A 23,248-nucleotide genomic window follows, 5' to 3' on the forward strand; every position below is an offset into this window, starting at 1 on the left:
CTCCTGGATCCTCCTGCATCCTCCTGCATCCTCCTCCATCCTCCTGCATCGTCCTCTATCCTCCTGCATCCTCCTCTATCCTCCTGGTTCCTCCTCTATCCTCCTGCATTCTCCTGCATCCTCCTCTATCCTCCTGCATCCTCCTCTATCCTCCTGCATCCTCCTATATCCTCCTGCTTCCTCCTGCTTCCTCCTGCATCCTCCTCTATCCTCCTGGTTCCTCCTGCTTCCCCATACTCAACATTTACACAGAGCCATCTCTCAGCATCTACTGTGGGATGTTCCGGGGGCTAGCAGCAGCTGGACCTAGTGCTACGAGTAGGTGATGGAGCCGACAGAGAGTCCCTCCCCTGGCAGCTGCAGAGACACAGAGAATCACATTGAATATCACATTCATAAATGGCAAAAAAAAGACAGTCAAATAATACATCATAAGAAATAAGGTTTTGAAGTTTCTGTCCTAAATTCAAAATGTAGCTTACATTTTTTTTTTACACACGGTATTTAACCCCTTTTCTGTAATTCTTCCGTTAGTTTCTGTCAACCGGTACCGGTTACCTTCAGACAAGTCCCTTGACACTTGTAGGGGTCGTAGAGTATAACGGAGAACACCATCGTGTTTTGTAGACGAATCGGTTCGGACCGCTACCAAACAGAAGTTGGCACATCGACGGTTCGGTTCGGACCGCTACCAAACAGAAGTTGGCACATCGACGGTTCGGTTCGGACCGCTACCAAACAGAAGTTGGCACATCGACGGTTCGGACCGCTACCAAACAGAAGTTGGCACATCGACGGAGCCGACTTCAGACGAGTCTCCTGGAACCTGTCGGGGGTCATAGATAGAGCAAGACAGTGGAGTGGTCATTAAAGGGTTTTATAGGTCAGACCATTTAGGACACTACAGATGTTTCTGTCAGGATTCCAAAACAGGTGCAACAAATCAGACAAAACTAAATGACAACAGAAAAGGGGATCGGTGGCAGCTAGTAGGCCGGCGACGACGACCGCCGAGCGCCGCCCGAACGGGAAGAGGCACCATCTTCGGCGGGATTCGTGACAGTTTCTTTACGACCCGGCGCCAGAATAAAGTGACAAAGGGGGCAGTTGAAATCGGTGACGGGGGCAAAACATGTATTTCTGCTTATATAATCATAATATACCACATTAAAACAGAACGTTCAAATGCCGAGACTCCCAGATCATTGAGAGGTTATAGATCTGTATCTCTGTAGCAGCTGTTTTGGTCATGAATATAGGCAATAAGATACACTGTATATACAAACGTATGTGGACACCCCTTCAAATTAGTGGATTCGGGTATTTCAGCCACACCCGTTTCCTGACAGGTGTATAAAATCGAGCACACAGCCATGTAATCTCCATAGACAAACATTGGCAGTAGAATGGGCCTTTACTGAAGAGCTCAGTGACTTTCACCGTGGCACCGTCACAGGATGTCACCTTTCCAACATGTTAGTTCGTCAAATTTCTGCCCTGCTAGAGCTGATCCCCCAGCTGTTACTGTGAAGTGGAAGGTAGCAACAACGGCTCAGCCTCGAAGTGGTAGGCCACACAAGCTCATAGAACGGGACTGCCGAATACTGAAGCGCACATTGTGCAAAAATTGTCTGTCCTCGGTTGCAACCCTCACTACCGAGTTCCAAACTGCCTCTGGAAGCAACGTCAGCACAAGAGCTGTTCATCGAGAGCTTCCTGAAATGGGTTTCCATGGCAGAGCAGCTGCACACCAGTTTAAGATCACCATTCGCAATGCCAAGCGTCGGCTGCAGTGATGTAAACCTCGACGCCATTGGACTCTTGGAGCAGTGGAAACGCGTTCTCTGGAGTGATGAATCATGCTTCGCCATCTGGCAGTCAGACGGACGAATCTGGGTTTGGTGGATGCCAGGAGAACGTTACCTGCCCGAATGCATAGTGCCAACTGTAAAGTTTGGTGGAGGAGGAATAATGGCCTGGGACTGTTTTTCACGGTTCGGGCTAGGCCCCTTAGTTCCAGTGAAGGGACATTTTAACGCTACAGCATACAATTACATTCTAGACGATTCTGTGCTTCCAACTTTGTGGCAATAGTTTGGGGAAGGCCCTTTCCTGTTTCATCATGACAATGCCCCTGTGCACAAAGCGAGGTCCGCACATGATTTGTCGAGATCGGTGTGGAAGAACTTGACCGGCCTGCACAGAGCCCTGACCTCATCCACATCGAACACCTTTGGGATGAATTGGAACGTCGACTGCGAGACAGACCTAATAATCCAGTCCCTGACCTCACTAATGCTCTTGAGGCTGAATGGAAGCAAGTCTCCACAGCAATGTTCCAACATCTAGTGGAAAGACTTCCCAGAAGAGTGGAGGCTGTTGTAGCAGCAAAGGGAGGGACTAACTCCATATTAATGCCCATTATTTTGAAATTAGATATTTGACATACTTTGGCCATGTAGTGTAGTTAGGGAAATTCACCTATTACAAACAGCCGATGTGAATGCAGGTGTAGACACAGCTGTATTTGTGTTTATTATTAAGGATCCCCAATAGTTCCTGCCAAGGCAGCAGCTACTCTTCCTGGGGTTTATTATGGATCCCCATTAGTTCCTGCCAAGGCAGCAGCTACTCTTCCTGGGGTTTATTATGGATCCCCATTAGTTCCTGCCAAGGCAGCAGCTACTCTTCCTGGGGTTTATTATGGATCCCCATTAGTTCCTGCCAAGGCAGCAGCTACTCTTCCTGGGGTTTATTATGGATCCCCATTAGTTCCTGCCAAGGCAGCAGCTACTCTTCCTGGGGTTTATTATGGATCCCCATTAGTTCCTGCCAAAACAGCAGCTACTCTTCCTGGGGTTTATTATGGATCCCCATTAGTTCCTGTCAAGACAGCAGCTACTCTTCCTGGGGTTTATTGTGGATCCCCATTAGTTCCTGCCAAGACAGCAGCTACTCTTCCTGGGGTTTATTATGGATCCCCATTAGTTCCTGCCAAGGCATCAGCTACTCTTCCTGGGGTTTATTATGGATCCCCATGAGTTCCTGTCAAGACAGCAGCTACTTTTCCTGGGGTTTATTATGGATCCCCAATAGTTCCTGCCAAGACAGCAGCTACTCTTCCTGGGGTTTATTATGGATCCCCATTAGTTCCTGCCAAGACAGCAGCTACTCTTCCTGGGGTTTATTATGGATCCCCATTAGTTCCTGTCAAGGCAGCAGCTACTCTTCCTGGGGTTTATTATGGATCCCCATTAGTTCCTGCCAATGCAGCAGCTACTCTTCCTGGGGTTTATTATGGATCCCCATTAGTTCCTGCCAAGGCAGCAGCTACTCTTCCAGGGGTTTATTATGGATCCCCATTAGTTCCTGCCAATGCAGCAGCTACTCTTCCTGGGGTTTATTATGGATCCCCATTAGGTCCTACCAAGGCAGCAGCTACTCTTCCTGGGGTTTATTATGGATCCCCATTAGTTCCTGTCAAGACAGCAGCTACTCTTCCTGGGGTTTATTATGGATCCCCATTAGTTCCTGTCAAGACAGCAGCTACTCTTCCTGGGGTTTATTATGGATCCCCATTAGTTCCTGCCAAGACAGCAGCTACTCTTTCTGGGGTTTATTATGGATCCCCATTAGTTCCTGCCAAGGCATCAGCTACTCTTCCTGGGGTTTATTATGGATCCCCATTAGTTCCTGTCAAGACAGCAGCTACTCTTCCTGGGGTTTATTATGGATCCCCATTAGTTCCTGCCAATGCAGCAGCTACTCTTCCTGGGGTTTATTATGGATCCCCATTAGTTCCTGCCAAGGCAGCAGCTACTCTTCCAGGGGTTTATTATGGATCCCCATTAGTTCCTGCCAATGCAGCAGCTACTCTTCCTGGGGTTTATTATGGATCCCCATTAGGTCCTACCAAGGCAGCAGCTACTCTTCCTGGGGTTTATTATGGATCCCCATTAGTTCCTGTCAAGACAGCAGCTACTCTTCCTGGGGTTTATTATGGATCCCCATTAGTTCCTGTCAAGACAGCAGCTACTCTTCCTGGGGTTTATTATGGATCCCCATTAGTTCCTGCCAAGACAGCAGCTACTCTTTCTGGGGTTTATTATGGATCCCCATTAGTTCCTGCCAAGGCATCAGCTACTCTTCCTGGGGTTTATTATGGATCCCCATTAGTTCCTGTCAAGACAGCAGCTACTCTTCCTGGGGTTTATTATGGATCCCCATTAGTTCCTGCCAAGACAGCAGCTACTCTTCCTGGGGTTTATTATGGATCCCCATTAGTTCCTGCCAAGACAGCAGCTACTCTTCCTGGGGTTTATTATGGATCCCCATTAGTTCCTGTCAAGGCAGCAGCTACTCTTCCTGGGGTTTATTATGGATCCCCATTAGTTCCTGCCAATGCAGCAGCTACTCTTCCTGGGGTTTATTATGGATCCCCATTAGTTCCTGCCAAGGCAGCAGCTAATCTTCCAGGGGTTTATTATGGATCCCCATTAGTTCCTGCCAATGCAGCAGCTACTCTTCCTGGGGTTTATTATGGATCCCCATTAGGTCCTACCAAGGCAGCAGCTACTCTTCCTGGGGTTTATTATGGATCCCCATTAGTTCCTGTCAAGACAGCAGCTACTCTTCCTGGGGTTTATTATGGATCCCCATTAGTTCCTGTCAAGACAGCAGCTACTCTTCCTGGGGTTTATTATGGATCCCCATTAGTTCCTGCCAAGACAGCAGCTACTCTTTCTGGGGTTTATTATGGATCCCCATTAGTTCCTGCCAAGGCATCAGCTACTCTTCCTGGGGTTTATTATGGATCCCCATTAGTTCCTGTCAAGACAGCAGCTACTCTTCCTGGGGTTTATTGTGGATCCCCATTAGTTCCTGCCAAGACAGCAGCTACTCTTCCTGGGGTTTATTATGGATCCCCATTAGTTCCTGCCAAGACAGCAGCTACTCTTCCTGGGGTTTATTATGGATCCCCATTAGTTCCTGTCAAGGCAGCAGCTACTCTTCCTGGGGTTTATTATGGATCCCCATTAGTTCCTGCCAATGCAGCAGCTACTCTTCCTGGGGTTTATTATGGATCCCCATTAGTTCCTGCCAAGGCAGCAGCTACTCTTCCAGGGGTTTATTATGGATCCCCATTAGTTCCTGCCAATGCAGCAGCTACTCTTCCTGGGGTTTATTATGGATCCCCATTAGGTCCTACCAAGACAGCAGCTACTCTTCCTGGGGTTTATTATGGATCCCCATTAGTTCCTGCCATGGCAGCAGCTACTCTTCCTGGGGTTTATTATGGATCCCCATTAGGTCCTACCAAGGCAGCAGCTACTCTTCCTGGGGTTTATTATGGATCCCCATTAGTTCCTGTCAAGACAGCAGCTACTCTTCTTGGGGTTTATTATGGATCCCCATTAGTTCCTGTCAAGACAGCAGCTACTCTTCCTGGGGTTTATTATGGATCCCCATTAGTTCCTGCCAAGACAGCAGCTACTCTTTCTGGGGTTTATTATGGATCCCCATTAGTTCCTGCCAAGGCATCAGCTACTCTTCCTGGGGTTTATTATTGATCCCCATTAGTTCCTGTCAAGACAGCAGCTACTCTTCCTGGGGTTTATTATGGATCCCCATGAGTTCCTGCCAAGACAGCAGCTACTCTTCCTGGGGTTTATTATGGATCCCCATTAGTTCCTGTCAAGGCAGCAGCTACTCATCCTGGGGTTTATTATGGATCCCCATTAGTTCCTGCCAATGCAGCAGCTACTCTTCCTGGGGTTTATTATGGATCCCCATTAGTTCCTTCCAAGGCAGCAGCATACTCTTCCTGGGGTTTATTATGGATCCTCATTAGTTCCTGCCAGTGCAGCAGCTGCTCTTCCTGGGGTTTATTATGGACCCCCATTAGTTCCTGTCAAGGCAGCAGCTACTCTTCCTGGGGTTTATTATGGATCCCATTAGTTCCTGTCAAGACAGCAGCTACTCTTCCTGGGGTTTATTATGGATCCCCATTAGTTCCTGTCAAGACAGCAGCTACTCTTCCTGGGGAGAGTAGTCCGATGATACCCCCGGACAGGGCCAAACAGGCAGGATATAACCCCACCCACTTTGCCAAAGCACAGCCCCCACACCACTAGAGGGATATCTTCAACCACCAGTTGGAGACACAGCCTGGCTAGGTGGTGTAGAGAGAGGTCCTCCCTGGGGGAGACACAGCCTGGCTAGGTGGTGTAGAGAGAGTTCCTCCCTGGGGGAGACACAGCCTGGCTAGGTGCTGTAGAGAGAGTTCCTCCCTGGGGGAGACACAGCCTGGCTAGGTGGTGTAGAGAGAGTTCCTCCCTGGGGGAGACACAGCCTGGCTAGGTGGTGTAGAGAGAGTTCCTCCCTGGGGGAGACACAGCCTGGCTAGGTGGTGTAGAGAGAGTTCCTCCCTGGGGGAGACACAGCCTGGCTAGGTGGTGTAGAGAGAGTTCCTCCCTGGGGGGGACACAGCCTGGCTAGGTGCTGTAGAGAGAGTTCCTCCCTGGAGAATGGGAGCTGCAGCCATGACATCAAGGTGGTGTAACTAGTCACCATATGTCCACGTCACCCTCACTCAACCTTGGTTCCTCGGTCATCACACCTCCAGTTTAATGTCACACATACTTACCAACCTGGCTAAATGACACCTGATCTCTTCAGTAAGCCGCCAGTCTAACCAGCCGCTGTTATCATTATTAGTGTCAAACAGGTTGAGACCAGGTGATACATTGTTATTAGTTCCTCTGTTTAAACAGGAGGCCATTCAGATTCACCCTGTCCACGGGTAGTGTCCCAAATCGCACCCTATTCCCATTTGTAGTGCACTACTTTTGACCAGGGCTTATAGAGCTCCTCCTGTCCCCTGATCTCACCCATATGGGCTCTGGTCCTAAAGTAGTGCACTATATAGGGAATAGGGCTCTGGTCCTAAAGTAGTGCACTATATAGGGAATAGGGCTCTGGTCCTAATGTAGTGCACTATATAGGGAATAGGGAGCCATTTGGTCTGCCGGTGAGGAGATGAATGACTGGTCTGAGGGGTAGTAGGTATCCTCGTGGTTAGAGAGGTGAGCCACCAACGGAGGGTTTCTGGTATAAAATCCTAGATTTGCCTGTCGTTGTTCTCTTGAGGAAGGCACTTACCCCTCCTCCCCTCCCCCATAACAACAGCTCCCCAGGCACCTAGTGGGGCAGCCCCCCACACCTCTCCATAACCTGTTTATGTCTACCTGTCTGTCTGTCTTTATGCCTGCCTGTATGCATGGCTGCCTGTCTGGATGCCTGTCTGTCTGTCTGCCTGCCTGCCTGTCTGTCTTTATGCCTGCCTGTCTGCCTGTCTATATGTCTGTCTTTATGCCTGCCTGTATGCCTGTCTGTATGGCTTTATGTCTGCCTGTCTGTATGTCTGCCTGTCTGTCTGTCTTTATGTCTACCTGTCTGTCTGTCTGCCTGCCTGTCTGTCTTTATGCCTGCCTGTCTGCCTGTCTATATGTCTGTCTTTATGCCTGCCTGTATGCCTGTCTGTATGGCTTCATGTCTGCCTGTCTGTATGTCTGCCTGTCTGTCTGTCTTTATGTCTACCTGTCTGTCTGTCTGCCTGCCTGTCTGTCTTTATGCCTGCCTGTCTGCCTGTCTATATGTCTGTCTTTATGACTGCCTGTATGCCTGTCTGTATGGCTTTATGTCTGCCTGTCTGTATGTCTGCCTGTCTGTCTGTCTTTATGTCTACCTGTCTGTCTGTCTGCCTGCCTGCCTGTCTGTCTTTATGCCTGCCTGTCTGCCTGTCTATATGTCTGTCTTTATGCCTGCCTGTATGCCTGTCTGTCTGTCTTTATGTCTCCCTGTCTGTATGTCTGCCTGTCTGTCTGTCTTTATGTCTGCCTGTATGCCTGTCTGCCTGTCTGTATGCCTGTATGCCTGGCTGCCTGTCTGTATGCCTGGATGCCTGTCTGTATGCCTGTATGCCTGGCTGCCTGTCTGTATGCCTGGATGCCTGTCTGCATGTCTTTATGTCTGCCTGTCTGTATGTCTGCCTGTCTGTCTGTCTTTATGTCTGCCTGTATGCCTGGCTGCCTGTCTGTATGCCTGTATGCCTGGCTGCCTGTCTGTATGCCTGGATGCCTGTCTGCATGTCTTTATGTCTGCCTATCTGCCTGTCTGTATGTCTTCATGTCTGTACTGTATGCCTGAATTCCTGTCTGTCTGCCTGTATGCCTGTATGCCTGTATGCCTGTATGCCTGTATGCCTGTATGCCTGTCTGTCTGTCTGTCTGTGTGTGTTAATGCTGGACATGAACCACCAGTTTGTTACGTAGGTTCCATTATTATGAATTGCATTTCATTCTGTTTCTTTTTGTGAGCTCAATGCGCAATGTGTGTGTGTGTGTGTGTGTGTGTGTGTGTGTGTGTGTGTGTGTGTGTGTGTGTGTGTGTGTGTGTGTGAGAGAGAGAGAGAGAGAGAGAGGTACAGAAACAGAGTTCTGCAGTATTTATTGGTACAGTTTATTTGCACTGTTCTGTTTCATGTCAACTCTTCTTCCTCCATCCACGTCTTCTATGACTGTGATCAGTCAGATGACAGACTGAAGCGTTCACCTCAACCTGCATTCATATAGTAAGGATGGCTGCCATCTTATTGGATCCTAACCAACTCTGCTATTTAGTTAGTTTCTTCACATAGTTTGTAACTTATTTTGTACATAGTGTTGCTGCTGCCGTCTCTTATGACCGAAAAGAGCTTCTGGACATCAGAACAGCGATTACTCACCTCGAATTGGACAAAGATTATTTTTTCAATGAGTCCAACGCAAAGGATATACTGCTTCTCCGAGACCAGGCCCAAATCCCTGTCAATCGTGTGTAGAAAAGACAGAAATACATAGGGTAGAGATCAGGGTTCTTGGGCGAGTGGGTAACCCGCCTCTATCATCCGTTCTATTGACCAACGTGCAATCACTGGAGAATAAACTGGATGAGCCCAGATAGACAGTTGGCTGGGTTTTCCGTGCGTCGGCAGGACAGAACAGCTATGTCTGGTAAGACGAGGGGTGGTGGCGTGTTTCTATTTGTCAATAACAGCAGGTGCCCGATGTCTAATATTAAAGAGGTCTCGAGGTATTGCTCGCCTGCTGTTGACGGATGCCTTGGCCTCATTCTCAACTGGCTTGTAATGGAAGCTGCAGTCACTCTGAGGGACAACCTCTCACATGGCCCGTGATATATTGTCCCTTTGGGAGTTTGGGAGAGTGGACAGGACAGGACAGGAAAGGAGTGGGTCTGAGGAACATAATGCATCAAAAGGAAAATTCCTTTTCGGTGATTGGAGAGATTATACGTATAGTTTGGATTCTCACGTGGTCTTTTTATACCTTGATGCTCCATACCCCTGTGGATCCCCACCTTCCAATTCACACTCAGGAAAATCTGTTCCCGTGTGTAGGAGTACACCAGATAGTAGTCTCTCAAGGGCTTTTCATGAAGTCTTTATAGCGTTTGATCTGATAAAGATGTGGTTTTATAGATTCAAGGTGAACTAGCGAGACACACACACACAAAACACATTCCAGAGGAAGTGGGAGTCACTCAAATGGAGTGATTTTATTTTCTAAAGCTATATCGAAAGCCTTAACGCTTGGGAGTTCAACTTTGGGGACAATTATATTCTAAGAAAAGGAGATGCTTTTAATAAGTTTTAAATGTATAGAATAGGGCTACAATGTTATCATGGAACTAAAGACACGGAATGCACTACTTGAGGATGCTTCACTTTATTGATGACATGACAGGCGTCCATTTTGTTTTGCTTCATTAAATGTATACAGAAAATAACATTTTCAAATCATCGTAAAAATTACGAGTCAATGACTATTCTGTTTTCTGCTCAGTAATTGTTGACCCAATCTGTCGACACGGTCAGTCATAATGTAATTATTTGGGCTACTATGGTATCAGAACATGAGAGATTAGGTCAGTAATAATGTAATCTTTTGGTCTACTACGGTATAAGAATACATTCTTTCTCACCAAAACAAGTAAAACATTGACTGACATTTCATCCGGCCAAGATGTGTGTGTAACACGTCTGTTTTTGTAAAGGAATGTAATTAGTTGACAGTATCCTAACCTCGTCCCCAGTTGTCCTTTGTGTTTAGTGCATGTCAGAATATTTTTACAACAAAACGTACCATGGTCACCCCATATTTCCATTTAGTATTTGATACAGGCCATTGATCCTGTCTTACTACCCATTGGTCTAACTCTATCTGTAGCCCCGCCCACTTGCTTGTGTGTCATTGGGCCGGAATGCACCGGAAATTGGAAGGCAAACGCAACAAATTGGCTGTGCCGTTGTTGCCAGGCTACACAAGGTGGATATTATGGGTCTCTTTAGTAGATCTTAAAGGCTGTGAGCTTTAAGTCCCCTCTGACGCGAACGTAGGTAATGACGTCCAGGACGGAACGATTGGGGAACTTGATCTCATGTCCATTAGGCATCTCCACTTCAAACACGTCTCCGGTCAGCTTCAGGACAATCTGGAGAGAGAACGGAGAGAGAGGAACCCGTCACTATGACAACACATTGACTTACTCCAATACCCAGATGGTTTCATTGTTACATCACTATATTCTACGCCCTGTATTCTACGCCCTGAACAATGCAGTCAGTACGACAGAATTTATAACTAACTACACTGAACAATGCAGTCAGTACGACAGAATTTATAACTAACTACACTGAACAATGCAGTCAGTACGACAGAACTCATAACTAACTACACTGAACAATCTTAAAGGGATAGTTCAGGATTTTGACAATAAAGCCCTTCATCTACTTCCACAGAGTCAGATGAACTTGTGGAAACCGTTGTTATGTCTCTGTGTCCCGTATGAAGATATAGGTGGTGAATCGTTCAGTATGAAGTTAGAGGTGGTGAATCGTTCAGTATGAAGTTAGAGGTAGTGAATCGTTCAGTATGAAGTTAGAGGTGGTGAATCGTTCAGTATGAAGTTAGAGGTAGTGAATCGTCCCGTATGAAGTTAGAGGTGGTGAATCGTCCCGTATGAAGTTAGAGGTAGTGAATCGTCCCGTATGAAGTTAGAGGTAGTGAATCGTCCAGTATGAAGTTAGAGGTAGTGAATCGTCCCGTATGAAGAGGTAGTGAATCGTCCCGTATGAAGTTAGAGGTGGTGAATCGTCCCGTATGAAGTTAGAGGTAGTGAATCGTCCAGTATGAAGTTAGAGGTAGTGAATCGTCCAGTATGAAGTTAGAGGTGGTGAATCGTCCAGTATGAAGTTAGAGGTAGTGAATCGTCCAGTATGAAGTTAGAGGTGGTGAATCGTCCAGTATGAAGAGGTAGTGAATCGTCCCGTATGAAGTTAGAGGTAGTGAATCGTCCCGTATGAAGTTAGAGGTAGTGAATCGTCCCGTATGAAGAGGTAGTGAATCGTCCCGTATGAAGTTAGAGGTAGTGAATCGTCCAGTATGAAGTTAGAGGTGGTGAATCGTCCAGTATGAAGAGGTAGTGAATCGTCCCGTATGAAGTTAGAGGTAGTGAATCGTCCCGTATGAAGTTAGAGGTGGTGAATCGTCCCGTATGAAGAGGTAGTGAATCGTCCCGTATGAAGTTAGAGGTGGTGAATCGTCCCGTATGAAGTTAGAGGTGGTGAATCGTCCAGTATGAAGTTAGAGGTGGTGAATCGTCCAGTATGAAGTTAGAGGTAGTGAATCGTCCAGTATGAAGTTAGAGGTGGTGAATCGTCCAGTATGAAGAGGTAGTGAATCGTCCCGTATGAAGTTAGAGGTAGTGAATCGTCCCGTATGAAGTTAGAGGTAGTGAATCGTCCCGTATGAAGAGGTAGTGAATCGTCCCGTATGAAGTTAGAGGTAGTGAATCGTCCAGTATGAAGTTAGAGGTAGTGAATCGTCCAGTATGAAGTTAGAGGTGGTGAATCGTCCAGTATGAAGAGGTAGTGAATCGTCCCGTATGAAGTTAGAGGTAGTGAATCGTCCCGTATGAAGTTAGAGGTAGTGAATCGTCCCGTATGAAGAGGTAGTGAATCGTCCCGTATGAAGTTAGAGGTAGTGAATCGTCCCGTATGAAGTTAGAGGTAGTGAATCGTCCCGTATGAAGAGGTAGTGAATCGTCCCGTATGAAGAGGTAGTGAATCGTCCCGTATGAAGTTAGAGGTAGTGAATCGTCCCGTATGAAGTTAGAGGTAGTGAATCGTCCCGTATGAAGTTAGAGGTGGTGAATCGTCCCGTATGAAGTTAGAGGTAGTGAATCGTCCAGTATGAAGATATAGGTAGTGAATCGTCCCGTATGAAGTTAGAGGTAGTGAATCGTCCCGTATGAAGTTAGAGGTAGTGAATCGTCCAGTATGAAGATAGAGGTAGTGAATCGTCCAGTATGAAGATAGAGGTAGTGAATCGTCCCGTATGAAGATAGAGGTAGTGAATCGTCCAGTATGAAGTTAGAGGTAGTGAATCGTCCAGTATAAAGTTAGAGGTAGTGAATCGTCCAGTATGAAGAGGTAGTGAATCGTTCAGTATGAAGACGTAGTGAATCGTCCAGTATGAAGTTAGAGGTAGTGAATCGTCCCGTATGAAGTTAGAGGTGGTGAATCGTCCAGTATGAAGTTAGAGGTGGTGAATCGTTCAGTATGAAGTTAGAGGTAGTGAATCATTTAGTATGAAGATAGAGGTGGTGAATCGTCCAGTATGAAGATAGAGGTAGTGAATCGTCCAGTATGAAGTTAGAGGTAGTGAATCGTCCAGTATGAAGTTAGAGGTGGTGAATCGTCCCGTATGAAGTTAGAGGTAGTGAATCGTCCCGTATGAAGTTAGAGGTGGTGAATCGTCCAGTATGAAGTTAGAGGTGGTGAATCGTCCAGTATGAAGTTAGAGGTGGTGAATCGTCCAGTATGAAGTTAGAGGTAGTGAATCGTCCCGTATGAAGTTAGAGGTGGTGAATCGTCCAGTATGAAGTTAGAGGTGGTGAATCGTCCAGTATGAAGTTAGAGGTAGTGAATCGTCCCGTATGAAGTTAGAGGTAGTGAATCGTCCCGTATGAAGTTAGAGGTGGTGAATCGTCCAGTATGAAGTTAGAGGTGGTGAATCGTCCAGTATGAAGAGGTAGTGAATCGTCCAGTATGATGTTAGAGGTAGTGAATCGTCCAGTATGAAGTTAGAGGTGGTGAATCGTCCAGTATGAAGTTAGAGGTGGTGAATCGTCCAGTATGAAGTTAGAGGTGGTGAATCGTTCAGTATGAAGTTAGAGGTAGTGAATCGTTCAGTATGAAGTTAGAGGTAGTGAATCGTCCAGTATGAAGTTAGAGGTGGTGAATCGTCCAGTATGAAGATAGAGGTAGTGAATCGTCCAGTATGAAGTTAGAGGTAGTGAATCGTCCAGTATGAAGTTAGAGGTAGTGAATCGTCCAGTATGAAGTTAGAGGTAGTGAATCGTCCAGAATGAAGTTAGAGGTAGTGAATCGTCCAGAATGAAGTTAGAGGTAGTGAATCGTCCAGAATGAAGTTAGAGGTAGTGAATCGTCCAGTATGAAGTTAGAGGTAGTGAATCGTTCAGTATGAAGTTAGAGGTGGTGAATTGTCCAGTATGAAGTTAGAGGTAGTGAATCGTCCAGTATGAAGAGGTAGTGAATCGTCCAGTATGATGTTAGAGGTAGTGAATCGTCCAGTATGAAGTTAGAGGTAGTGAATCGTCCAGTATGAAGAGGTAGTGAATCGTCCAGTATGATGTTAGAGGTAGTGAATCGTCCAGTATAAAGTTAGAGGTAGTGAATCGTCCAGTATGAAGAGGTAGTGAATCGTTCAGTATGAAGACGTAGTGAATCGTCCAGTATGAAGTTAGAGGTAGTGAATCGTCCAGTATGAAGTTATAGGTAGTGAATCGTTCAGTATGAAGTCAGAGGTGGTGAATCGTCCAGTATGAAGATAGAGGTAGTGAATCGTCCAGTATGAAGTTAGAGGTAGTGAATCGTCCAGTATGAAGTTAGAGGTAGTGAATCGTCCAGTATGAAGTTAGAGGTAGTGAATCGTTCAGTATGAAGTCAGAGGTAGTGAATCGTTCAGTGTGAAGTTATAGGTAGTGAATCGTCCAGTATGAAGATAGAGGTGGTGAATCGTTCAGTATGAAGAGGTAGTGAATCGTACTGTATGAAGTTATAGGTAGTGAATCGTTCAGTATGATGTTAGAGGTAGTGAATCGTCCAGTATGAAGATAGAGGTGGTGAATCATTCAGTATGAAGAGGTAGTGAATCGTTCAGTATGAAGTTAGAGGTAGTGAATCGTCCCGTTTGAAGTTAGAGGTAGTGAATCGTCCAGTATGAAGATAGAGGTAGTGAATCGTTCAGTATGAAGTTAGAGGTAGTGAATCGTTCAGTATGAAGAGGTAGTGAATCGTCCAGTATGAAGAGGTAGTGAATCGTCCAGTATGAAGTTAGAGGTAGTGAATCAGCAAACAAGACTGCTAGTCTTCGTGTACAGCTAGCATACTTTCAGTCTTTGCACTAAGCTAGCGCTAACACAAGTTAGCATTGGCACGCAAAACTACCTTTTACTTCCGGCATACTGGACTCAGAGACATAAAAATGTTATCGCAAAAGTTCATCGTACTCATCCCTTTAAGAAATACCACAATGCCCTTTTTTCCCTCAAATATTATATTTTAATTTATTTAAACGTGTGTATATATCCGGACTAACATCCTCCTTGGTCCAGTAGGGAACCTCTTCCCATCCCAACAATTATTGTCCCACCTTGAAAGTAGAACCCCGTTGGAGGTCACTGTGTTTCTCTCTCTCCTCGTGACCCCAGCAGCCGTCAATCTTTGAGTTGCACACAAGCACAGCACCGTCCGTGTCGTCCTTGAAACGGGGGTTGAAGTGCAGCGCCAGGTGATCTTCGTCACGGCCCAGTTCTATCTGGAACCTGAGGGTTCGTTCAACAAGGAAAATCATTCGTTATCGTGTTTGATTTGTGCTAGCCGCAAACGTTCGGTAACATTAGGAAACAGTTCGAGAAGGGTAGTGTGAGGCGATTGTTTTGGGTCTAAACTGCCGATACAAATAATCATGTGTCCATGTAGGCTTTCTATTGCATGTAGTAGGAATATAAAGTCATTAGCAGTATGACCACAGTAATCCAAGCTGTTTGTTGTTTCACCACAACTGTTTGGAATGTTCATTCAAATCTTTCAACTGAAATTGTTGCTAAGTAACATGTTCGTCCCGAACAGAACCCTTCTTGAACTCACCTCTGGACCTGTGAAACAGGAAGTCACAAGACTAATCATTCCAGAAACCCCACTACATGTCTGCACTTCTCCTACATGAATTGGTTTCCCACATACAGTATACTACATACAGTATACCACATACAGTACACCGCACATACAGTATACTACACATACAGTATACTACACATACAGTATACTACATACAGTATACCACATACAGTACACCGCACATACAGTATACTACACATACAGTACACCACACACACAGTATACTACACACAGTATACTACACATACAGTACACCACACACACAGTATACTACACACAGTATACTACACACAGTATACCACACACACAGTATACCACATACAGTACACCGCACATACAGTATACTACACATACAGTACACCGCACATACAGTATACTACACATACAGTACACCACACATACAGTATACTACATACAGTACACCAACACTAAAACATTCTCCGTTCTCTAGTCTTTAGAAAAGCATTTGTGGAACTGGTGGTTTGTTTTTCAGTTATTCTTCTAAATGAATGTGATGGGTCTCTGGGTGTGATTTCCAAACCAGACCAGACCAGACCAGACCAAACCAAACCAGACCAAACCAGTTAAATGTACGTACCCCTTCGCCTCAGGCAGAATCCTCCCCTCCACTTTCAACTGGTCTCCAGCTCTCAGCTTCACATTCTTCAGCTCAAGTTCCTGTTATTGACAAGCATATAGTTGACTTGTCTTTGAACATAAGGTCAAAGGGATTGTCTTTTAAATGTGTCACGTTTGGTTTGCTTTATGCTATTCAATCATTTATCTCTCTCTGGCTTTTGATAATCATTATAATCACAATTTACAGTTTAAGGTCCCACTAATATTGTATAATGATGTACATAATAGTAACCAGTTAATTTACCCAGCAACACATATCCCAATGCAGTAAACATGAAGGTTACAAAGCCTGTTCAATACGTAACTTTATTGATAACAGTATCCACACAAGCATGAAGGTTAATAAGACTTACCATTGGCTTTGCCATGTTGCCACTGGTGGTGGAAAAACAGTCCTGAATCTAGTATGGGATGGGGACAAGAGAAGCCTCTATGCTGAGACACAGAGATATTTAAAAGGTAAGGTTAAAAGTCCAGCCCCCTCTTTCACATATCACTAACTGATTAGCATGATGAGGGGGGTCAAGAGGTACTTCGTGATGATTCAATCCACAGGATGTTTGATTATCTCACTTAGCCTAGAGCCTAATACTGGGCTTTAAGATAATATTTTGTGTCACACGTTGCCCTCTCGACTGGTGTCACTGCTGACAAGGATTGCAAACCGTTCAAATCGCTACAGATTAACCTAGATGATTCATCTGTGTTCTTACCCGTACTCTAAGTTACACTGCAATATATCTTTTAATATTTTAAAAACAACACTATTGATGTAACTTAAATACATTATTATTTTGTAGTTAAATATAGCAAAGGCTTTGTGATCAAATTCATCAGGGATTATTTCTTGTTAAATCTTGCAGAGTTGCTCATTGATAATTCCACCCAGTCCAGCTCTGGGAATAGGTGACTTCATAAACAATCAGCACATTAAAAAATAAAAAATAACAACAGTAGCTATGTGCTTGTGTCAACAAATTGTTGTGATCTTGCAGTAAATTTGCATTACATATTACTTGAGTAACTTACCTTTTGCATCAAACCTACGATAGCATGAACTCAATTAGACACGCTTGAGCAGAGACTTTAGCAGAAAATTAGCTGAAAATATTTAATATAATTCATTAGAGACGACGCATGCTCCTTCAATAAATGCTGATTTAGTTTTTCCTCACATACAGGACCAGCAAGAAAACAACAGCACATTAATTCATGTTTTACATTTCTTTAAATTAGGTGCAAAAATAGCATTATATGAAAAGTGAATTGGCACTGATTATATCACAAATTGTTTGTGAAGTTTCTTCATGTGACCTGCATCAGCCAATAACAGACCAGTTGTTTCTTCATGTGACCTGCATCAGCCAATAGCAGACCAGTTGTTTCTTCATGTGACCTGCATCAGCTAATAACAGACCAGCTGTTTCTTCATGTGACCTGCATCAGCCAATAACAGACCAGTTGTTTCTTCATGTCACCTCCATCAGCCAATAACAGACCAGTTGATTCTTCATGTGACCTGCATCAGCCAATAACAGACCAGTTGTTTCTTCATGTGACCTGCATCAGCCAATAACAGACCAGTTGTTTCTTCCTGTCACTTGCATCAGCCAATAACAGACCAGTTGATTCTACATGTGACCTGCATCAGCCAATAACAGACCAGTTGTTTCTTCATTTGTCCAGCATCAGCCAATAACAGACCAGTTGTTTATTCCTGTCACCTGCATCAGCCAATAACAGACCAGTTGATTCTTCATGTGACCTGCATCAGCCAATAACAAACCAGTTGTTTCTTCATGTCACCTGCATCAGCAAATAACAGACCAGTAGTTTTTTCATGTCACCTGCATCAGCCAATAACAGACCAGTTGATTCTTCATGTGACCTGCATCAGCCAATAACAGACCAGTTGTTTCTTCATGTCACCTGCATCAGCCAATAACAAACCAGTTGTTTCTTCATGTGACCTGCATCAGCCAATAACAGACCAGTTGTTTCTTCATTTGACCTGCATCAGCCAATAACAGACCAGTTGTTTCTTCATGTGACCTGCATCAGCCAATAACAGACCAGTAGTTTTTTCACGTGACCTGCATCAGCCAATAACAGACCAGTTGTTTCTTCAGGTGACCTGCATCAGCCAATAACAGATCAGTTGTTTCTTCATGTCACCTGCATCAGCCAATAACAGACCAGTTGTTTCTTCATGTCACCTGCATCAGCCAATAACAGACCAGTTGTTTCTTCATGTGACCTGCATCAGCCAATAACAGACCAGTAGTTTTTTCATGTCACCTGCATCAGCCAATAACAGACCAGTTGTTTTTTCATGTGACCTGCATCAGCCAATAACAGACCAGTTGTTTCTTCATGTGACCTGCATCAGCCAATAACAGACCATATGTTTCTTCATTTGACCTGCATCAGCCAATAACAGACCATTTGTTTCTTCATGTGACCTGCATCAGCCAATAACAGACCAGTTGTTTCTTCATTTTGACCTGCATCAGCCAATAACAGACCAGTTGTTTCTTCATGTGTCCTGCATCAGCCAATAACAGACCAGTTGTTTCTTCATGTTACCTGCATCAGCCAATAACAGACCAGTTGTTTCTTCATGTGACCTGCATCAGCCAATAACAGACCAGTTGTTTCTTCATGTGACCTGCATCAGCCAATAATAGACCAGTTGTTTTTTCATGTGACCTGCATCAGCCAACAACAGACCACGAGGCCTCTCTAATTAACACTATACCTCTCTAATTAACACTATACCAGACCTCTCTAATTAACACTATACCAGACCTCTCTAATTAACACTATACCAGACCTCTCTAATTAACACTATACCAGACCTCTCTAATTAACACTATACCAGACCTCTCTAATTAACACTATACTATACCTCTCTATTTAACACTATACCAGACCTCTCTAATTAACACTATACCAGACCTCTCTAACTAACACTATACCAGACCTCTCTAATTAACACTATACCAGACCTCTCTAATTAACACTATACCTCTCTAATTAACACTATACCAGACCTCTCTAATTAACACTATACCTCTCTAATTAACACTATACCAGACCTCTCTAATTAACACTATACCTCTCTAATTAACACTATACCAGACCTCTCTAATTAACACTATACCTCTCTAATTAACACTATATCAGACCTCTCTAATTAACACTATACCAGACCTCTCTAATTAACACTATACCAGACCTCTCTAATTAACACTATACCAGACCTCTCTAATTAACACTATACCAGACCTCTCTAATTAACACTATACCAGACCTCTCTAATTAACACTATACCAGACCTCTCTAATTAACACTATACCAGACCTCTCTAATTAACACTATACCAGACCTCTCTAGTTAACACTATACGTCTGTAATTAACACTATACCAGACCTCTCTAGTTTTGTAAACTCTATAAATGTTTTAAAGTCATTGGCCTCATGTTGAAATCCCTGAGCTGTTTCCTTCCTCTCCGGCAACTGAGTTAGGAAGGATGCATGTATCTTTGAAGCCCCTGGGTGTATTGATACACCATTCAAAGTGTAATTAACTTCACCATGCTCAAAAGGATATTCAATGTCTGCTTTTATTTTTAAAAATCAAAAAGTTGCCATTCTGTGCGAGACATTGGAAAACCTCCCTGATCTTTATGGTTGCATCTAATTAATGGCTGTGATAGGAGAAAACTGAGAATGGATCAACACCATTGTAGTTACTCCACAATACAAACGTAATTGACAAAGTGAAAATAAAGAAGTCTGTACAGAATAAACTATTTCTGAGACATGCATCCTGTTTGCAATAAGGCACTAAAGTAACATGTGAAGAAATGTGACAAAGAAATGTTCTTCATGATCTGATTAAAAAGTGTTATGTTTAGGGCAAAACCAACACAACACATCACTGAGTACCACTCTTCATATTTTCAAGCATGGTGGTGGCTGCATCATGTTATGGAATCCTCTGCAAGGACTAGGGAGTTTCTGAAGGCTCGATAAATCAATCAATTGAACAAGTTAGAAACAGTCCCCCCTGGTTGTTTGGTTTTGGTGATTTAGAAAGAGAAATAAAAACCCATTCAGACGACCTGAAGATAGTTCAATAGTAAATCTGTCTTCTAGTTTAATGCTTCAGCTGTATTCCCCCTGGAGAGACATGTTCATTGGGCTACAATATGAGGGGTTTTCTATTAGCCCAGGACTAGAGCAAGACACGTTCAGAGAGAAAACAGGGAATTCAGTAATATTATGTGAAAAAAAAAGATTGCTCTCAGGGGCTCTTTAATAGTTAAATTAGTTTGTTTACATTATGTAAATTGGACTGCGTCTAAAGTAATTTCTGCTAATGATTTTTCATACCATTAATTTCCGTTGTATCCGACATACCGAGACTTTCTATCACGTTTCAGGTAAGACCCAAATGCAGACTGTGTTGAAGTAACACTGTTATTACAGCAACAGGGGCAAACGACAGGACAAGGCCGGCAGGGGTTGGTAATCCAGACTAGTGGGGCAAAGGTACAGGATGGGAGGCAGACTAAGGGTCAGGGCCGGCAGGGGTTGGTAATCCAGACTAGTGGGGCAACGGTACAGGACATCAGGTAGACTCAGGGTCAGGGCGGGCAGGGGTTGGTAATCCAGAGTAGTGGGGAAAAGGTACAGGACGGGAGGCAGACTAAGGGTCAGGGCAGGTAGGGGTTGGTAATCCAGAGTAGTGAGGCAACGGTACAGGACATCAGGTAGACTCAGGGTCAGGGCGGGCAGAAAAGGTCAAAACAGGAAGAATCAATAGACAGGAACAGAGGGAAAAGCGCTGGTAGGCTTGACGAAACAAAACGAACTGGCAACAGACAAACAGAGAAGACAGGTATAAGTACCCAGGGGATAATGGGGAAATGGGCGACACCTGGAGAGGGGTGGAGACAAGCACAAGGACAGGTGAAACCGATCAGGGCGTAACACTGTCTTTATGCTGACACATTACATCACGTTGTCGAAGTGATCAACTCCTGACCTGTTGTAAGGAACATCTTAATCAACAACCAAGATGGTTAATGATTAGAACATCTTAATCAACAACCAAGATGGTTAACGATTAGAACATCTTAATCAACAACCCAGATGGAGAATGATTAGAACATCTTAATCAACAACCAAGATGGTTAACGATCAGAACATCTTAATCAACAACCCAGATGGAGAATGATTAGAACATCTTAATCAACAACCAAGATGGTTAACGATTAGAACATCTTAATCAACAACCAATATGGATATGATTAGAACATCTTAATCAACAACCAAGATGGTTAAATGATTAAGAGATATATAAGAAACACCCTAACTAATGACCAAGGAACAGCAATGGAAGGAATTATCCAATGTACTACGGCCTGTCTATCTACAGTTGATTAAAATGATTAAAACAGCTCCGCTTGATTGTCCTCCACACAATCTACTGAAGATGAGTTGTTAAGCAGCATGTCTCTCACTTTGAACATGAATGTTCATTATACAGTATATGTCCATTATATATGTCCATTATATATGTCCATTATATATGGTCAATATACAGTCTATATTCATTATATATGTCCATTATATATGGTCAATATACAGTCTATATTCATTATATATGTCCATTATATATGGTCAATATACAGTCTATATTCATTATATATTTCCAATATATACAGTGGGGAGAACAAGTATTTGATACACTGCCGATTTTGCAGGTTTTCCAACTTACAAAGCATGTAGAGGTCTGTAATTTTTATCATAGGTACACTTCAACTGTGAGAGACGGAATCTAAAACAAAAATCCAGAAAATCACATTGTATGATTTTTAAGTAATTAATTTGCATTTTATTGCATGACATAAGTATTTGATACATCAGAAAAGCAGAACTTAATATTTGGTACAGAAACCTTTGTTTGCAATTACAAAGATCATACGTTTCCTGTAGTTATTGACCAGGTTTGCACACACTGCAGCAGGGATTTTGGCCCACTCCTCCATACAGACCTTCTCCAGATCCTTCAGGTTTCGGGGCTGTCGCTGGGCAATACGGACTTTCAGCTCCCTCCAAAGATTTTCTATTGGGTTCAGGTCTGGAGACTGGCTAGGCCACTCCAGGACCTTGAGATGCTTCTTACGGAGCCACTCCTTAGTTGCCCTGGCTGTGTGTTTCGGGTCGTTGTCATGCTGGAAGATCCAGCCACGACCCATCTTCAATGCTCTTACTGAGGGAAGGAGGTTTTTAGCCAAGATCTCGCGATACATGGCCCCATCCATCCTCCCCTCAATATGGTGCAGTCGTCCTGTCCCCTTTGCAGAAAAGCATCCCCAAAGAATGATGTTTCCACCTCCATGCTTCACGGTTGGGAGGGTGTTCTTGGGGTTGTACTCAACCTTCTTCTTCCTCCAAACACGGCGAGTGGAGTTTAGACCAAAAAGCTCTATTTTTGTCTCATCAGACCACATGACCTTCTCCGATTCCTCCTCTGGATCATCCAGATGGTCATTGGCAAACTTCAGACGGGCCTGGAAATGCGCTGGCTTGAGCAGGGGGACCTTGCATGCGCTGCAGGATTTCAATCCATGACGGTGTAGTGTGTTACTAATGGTTTTCTTTGAGACTGTGGTCCCAGCTCTCTTCAGGTCATTGACCAGGTCCTGCCGTGTAGTTATGGGCTGATCCCTCACCTTTCTCATGATCATTGATGCCCCACGAGGTGAGATCTTGCATGGAGCCCCAGACCGAGGGTGGTTGACCGTCATCTTCAACTTCTTCCATTTTCTAATAATTGCGCCAACAGTTGTTGCCTTCTCACCAAGCTGCTTGCCTATTGTCCTGCAGCCCATCCCAGCCTTGTGCACGTCTACAATTTTATCCCTGATGTCCTTACACAGCTCTCTGGTCTTGGCCATTGTGGAGAGATTGGAGTCTGTTTGATTGAGTGTGTGTACAGGTGTCTTTTATACAGGTAACAAGTTCAAACAGGTGCAGTTAATACAGGTAATGAGTGGAGAACAGGAGGGCTTCTTAAAGAAAAACTAACAGGTCTGTGAGAGCCGGAATTCTTACTGGTTGGTAGGTGATCAAATACTTATGTCATGCAATAAAATGCAAATTAATTACTTAAAAATCATACAATGTGATTTTTTGGATTTTTGTTTTAGATTCCGTCTCTCACAGTTGAAGTGTACCTATGATAAAAATTACAGACCTCTACATGCTTTGTAA

General features: G+C 44.2%; 1 protein-coding gene across 1 annotated transcript; it reads right to left on the minus strand.

Annotated features, from left to right (window-relative positions):
* Window positions 1-10,293: 10,293 nt before the first annotated feature.
* LOC129856653 (galectin-1-like) lies at window positions 10,294-16,402 on the minus strand. Its single transcript, XM_055924393.1, has 4 exons — window positions 16,315-16,402; window positions 15,921-16,000; window positions 14,796-14,967; window positions 10,294-10,551 (listed from the first exon to the last, which is right to left on the minus strand). Exons 1-4 carry the CDS (start codon window positions 16,327-16,329, stop codon window positions 10,405-10,407), a joined length of 414 nt encoding a protein of 137 aa, XP_055780368.1. The 5' UTR covers window positions 16,330-16,402; the 3' UTR covers window positions 10,294-10,404.
* Between the last annotated feature and the right edge of the window lie 6,846 nt (window positions 16,403-23,248).

Source organism: Salvelinus fontinalis, chromosome 6 (genome assembly GCF_029448725.1).
Source record: "Salvelinus fontinalis isolate EN_2023a chromosome 6, ASM2944872v1, whole genome shotgun sequence".
Classification (NCBI taxonomy): Eukaryota; Metazoa; Chordata; class Actinopteri; order Salmoniformes; family Salmonidae; genus Salvelinus; species Salvelinus fontinalis.

Bases quoted from the DNA above. Each gene is read 5' to 3' on its own strand.
- LOC129856653 (XM_055924393.1), bottom strand. The intron at 14,968-15,920 runs GTACGTACATTT...ACGAACCCTCAG, and splicing joins ATTCTGCCTGAGGCGAAGGG to GTTCCAGATAGAACTGGGCC. The intron at 10,552-14,795 runs GTGGGACAATAA...TTCTCTCTCCAG, and splicing joins AACGGGGTTCTACTTTCAAG to ATTGTCCTGAAGCTGACCGG.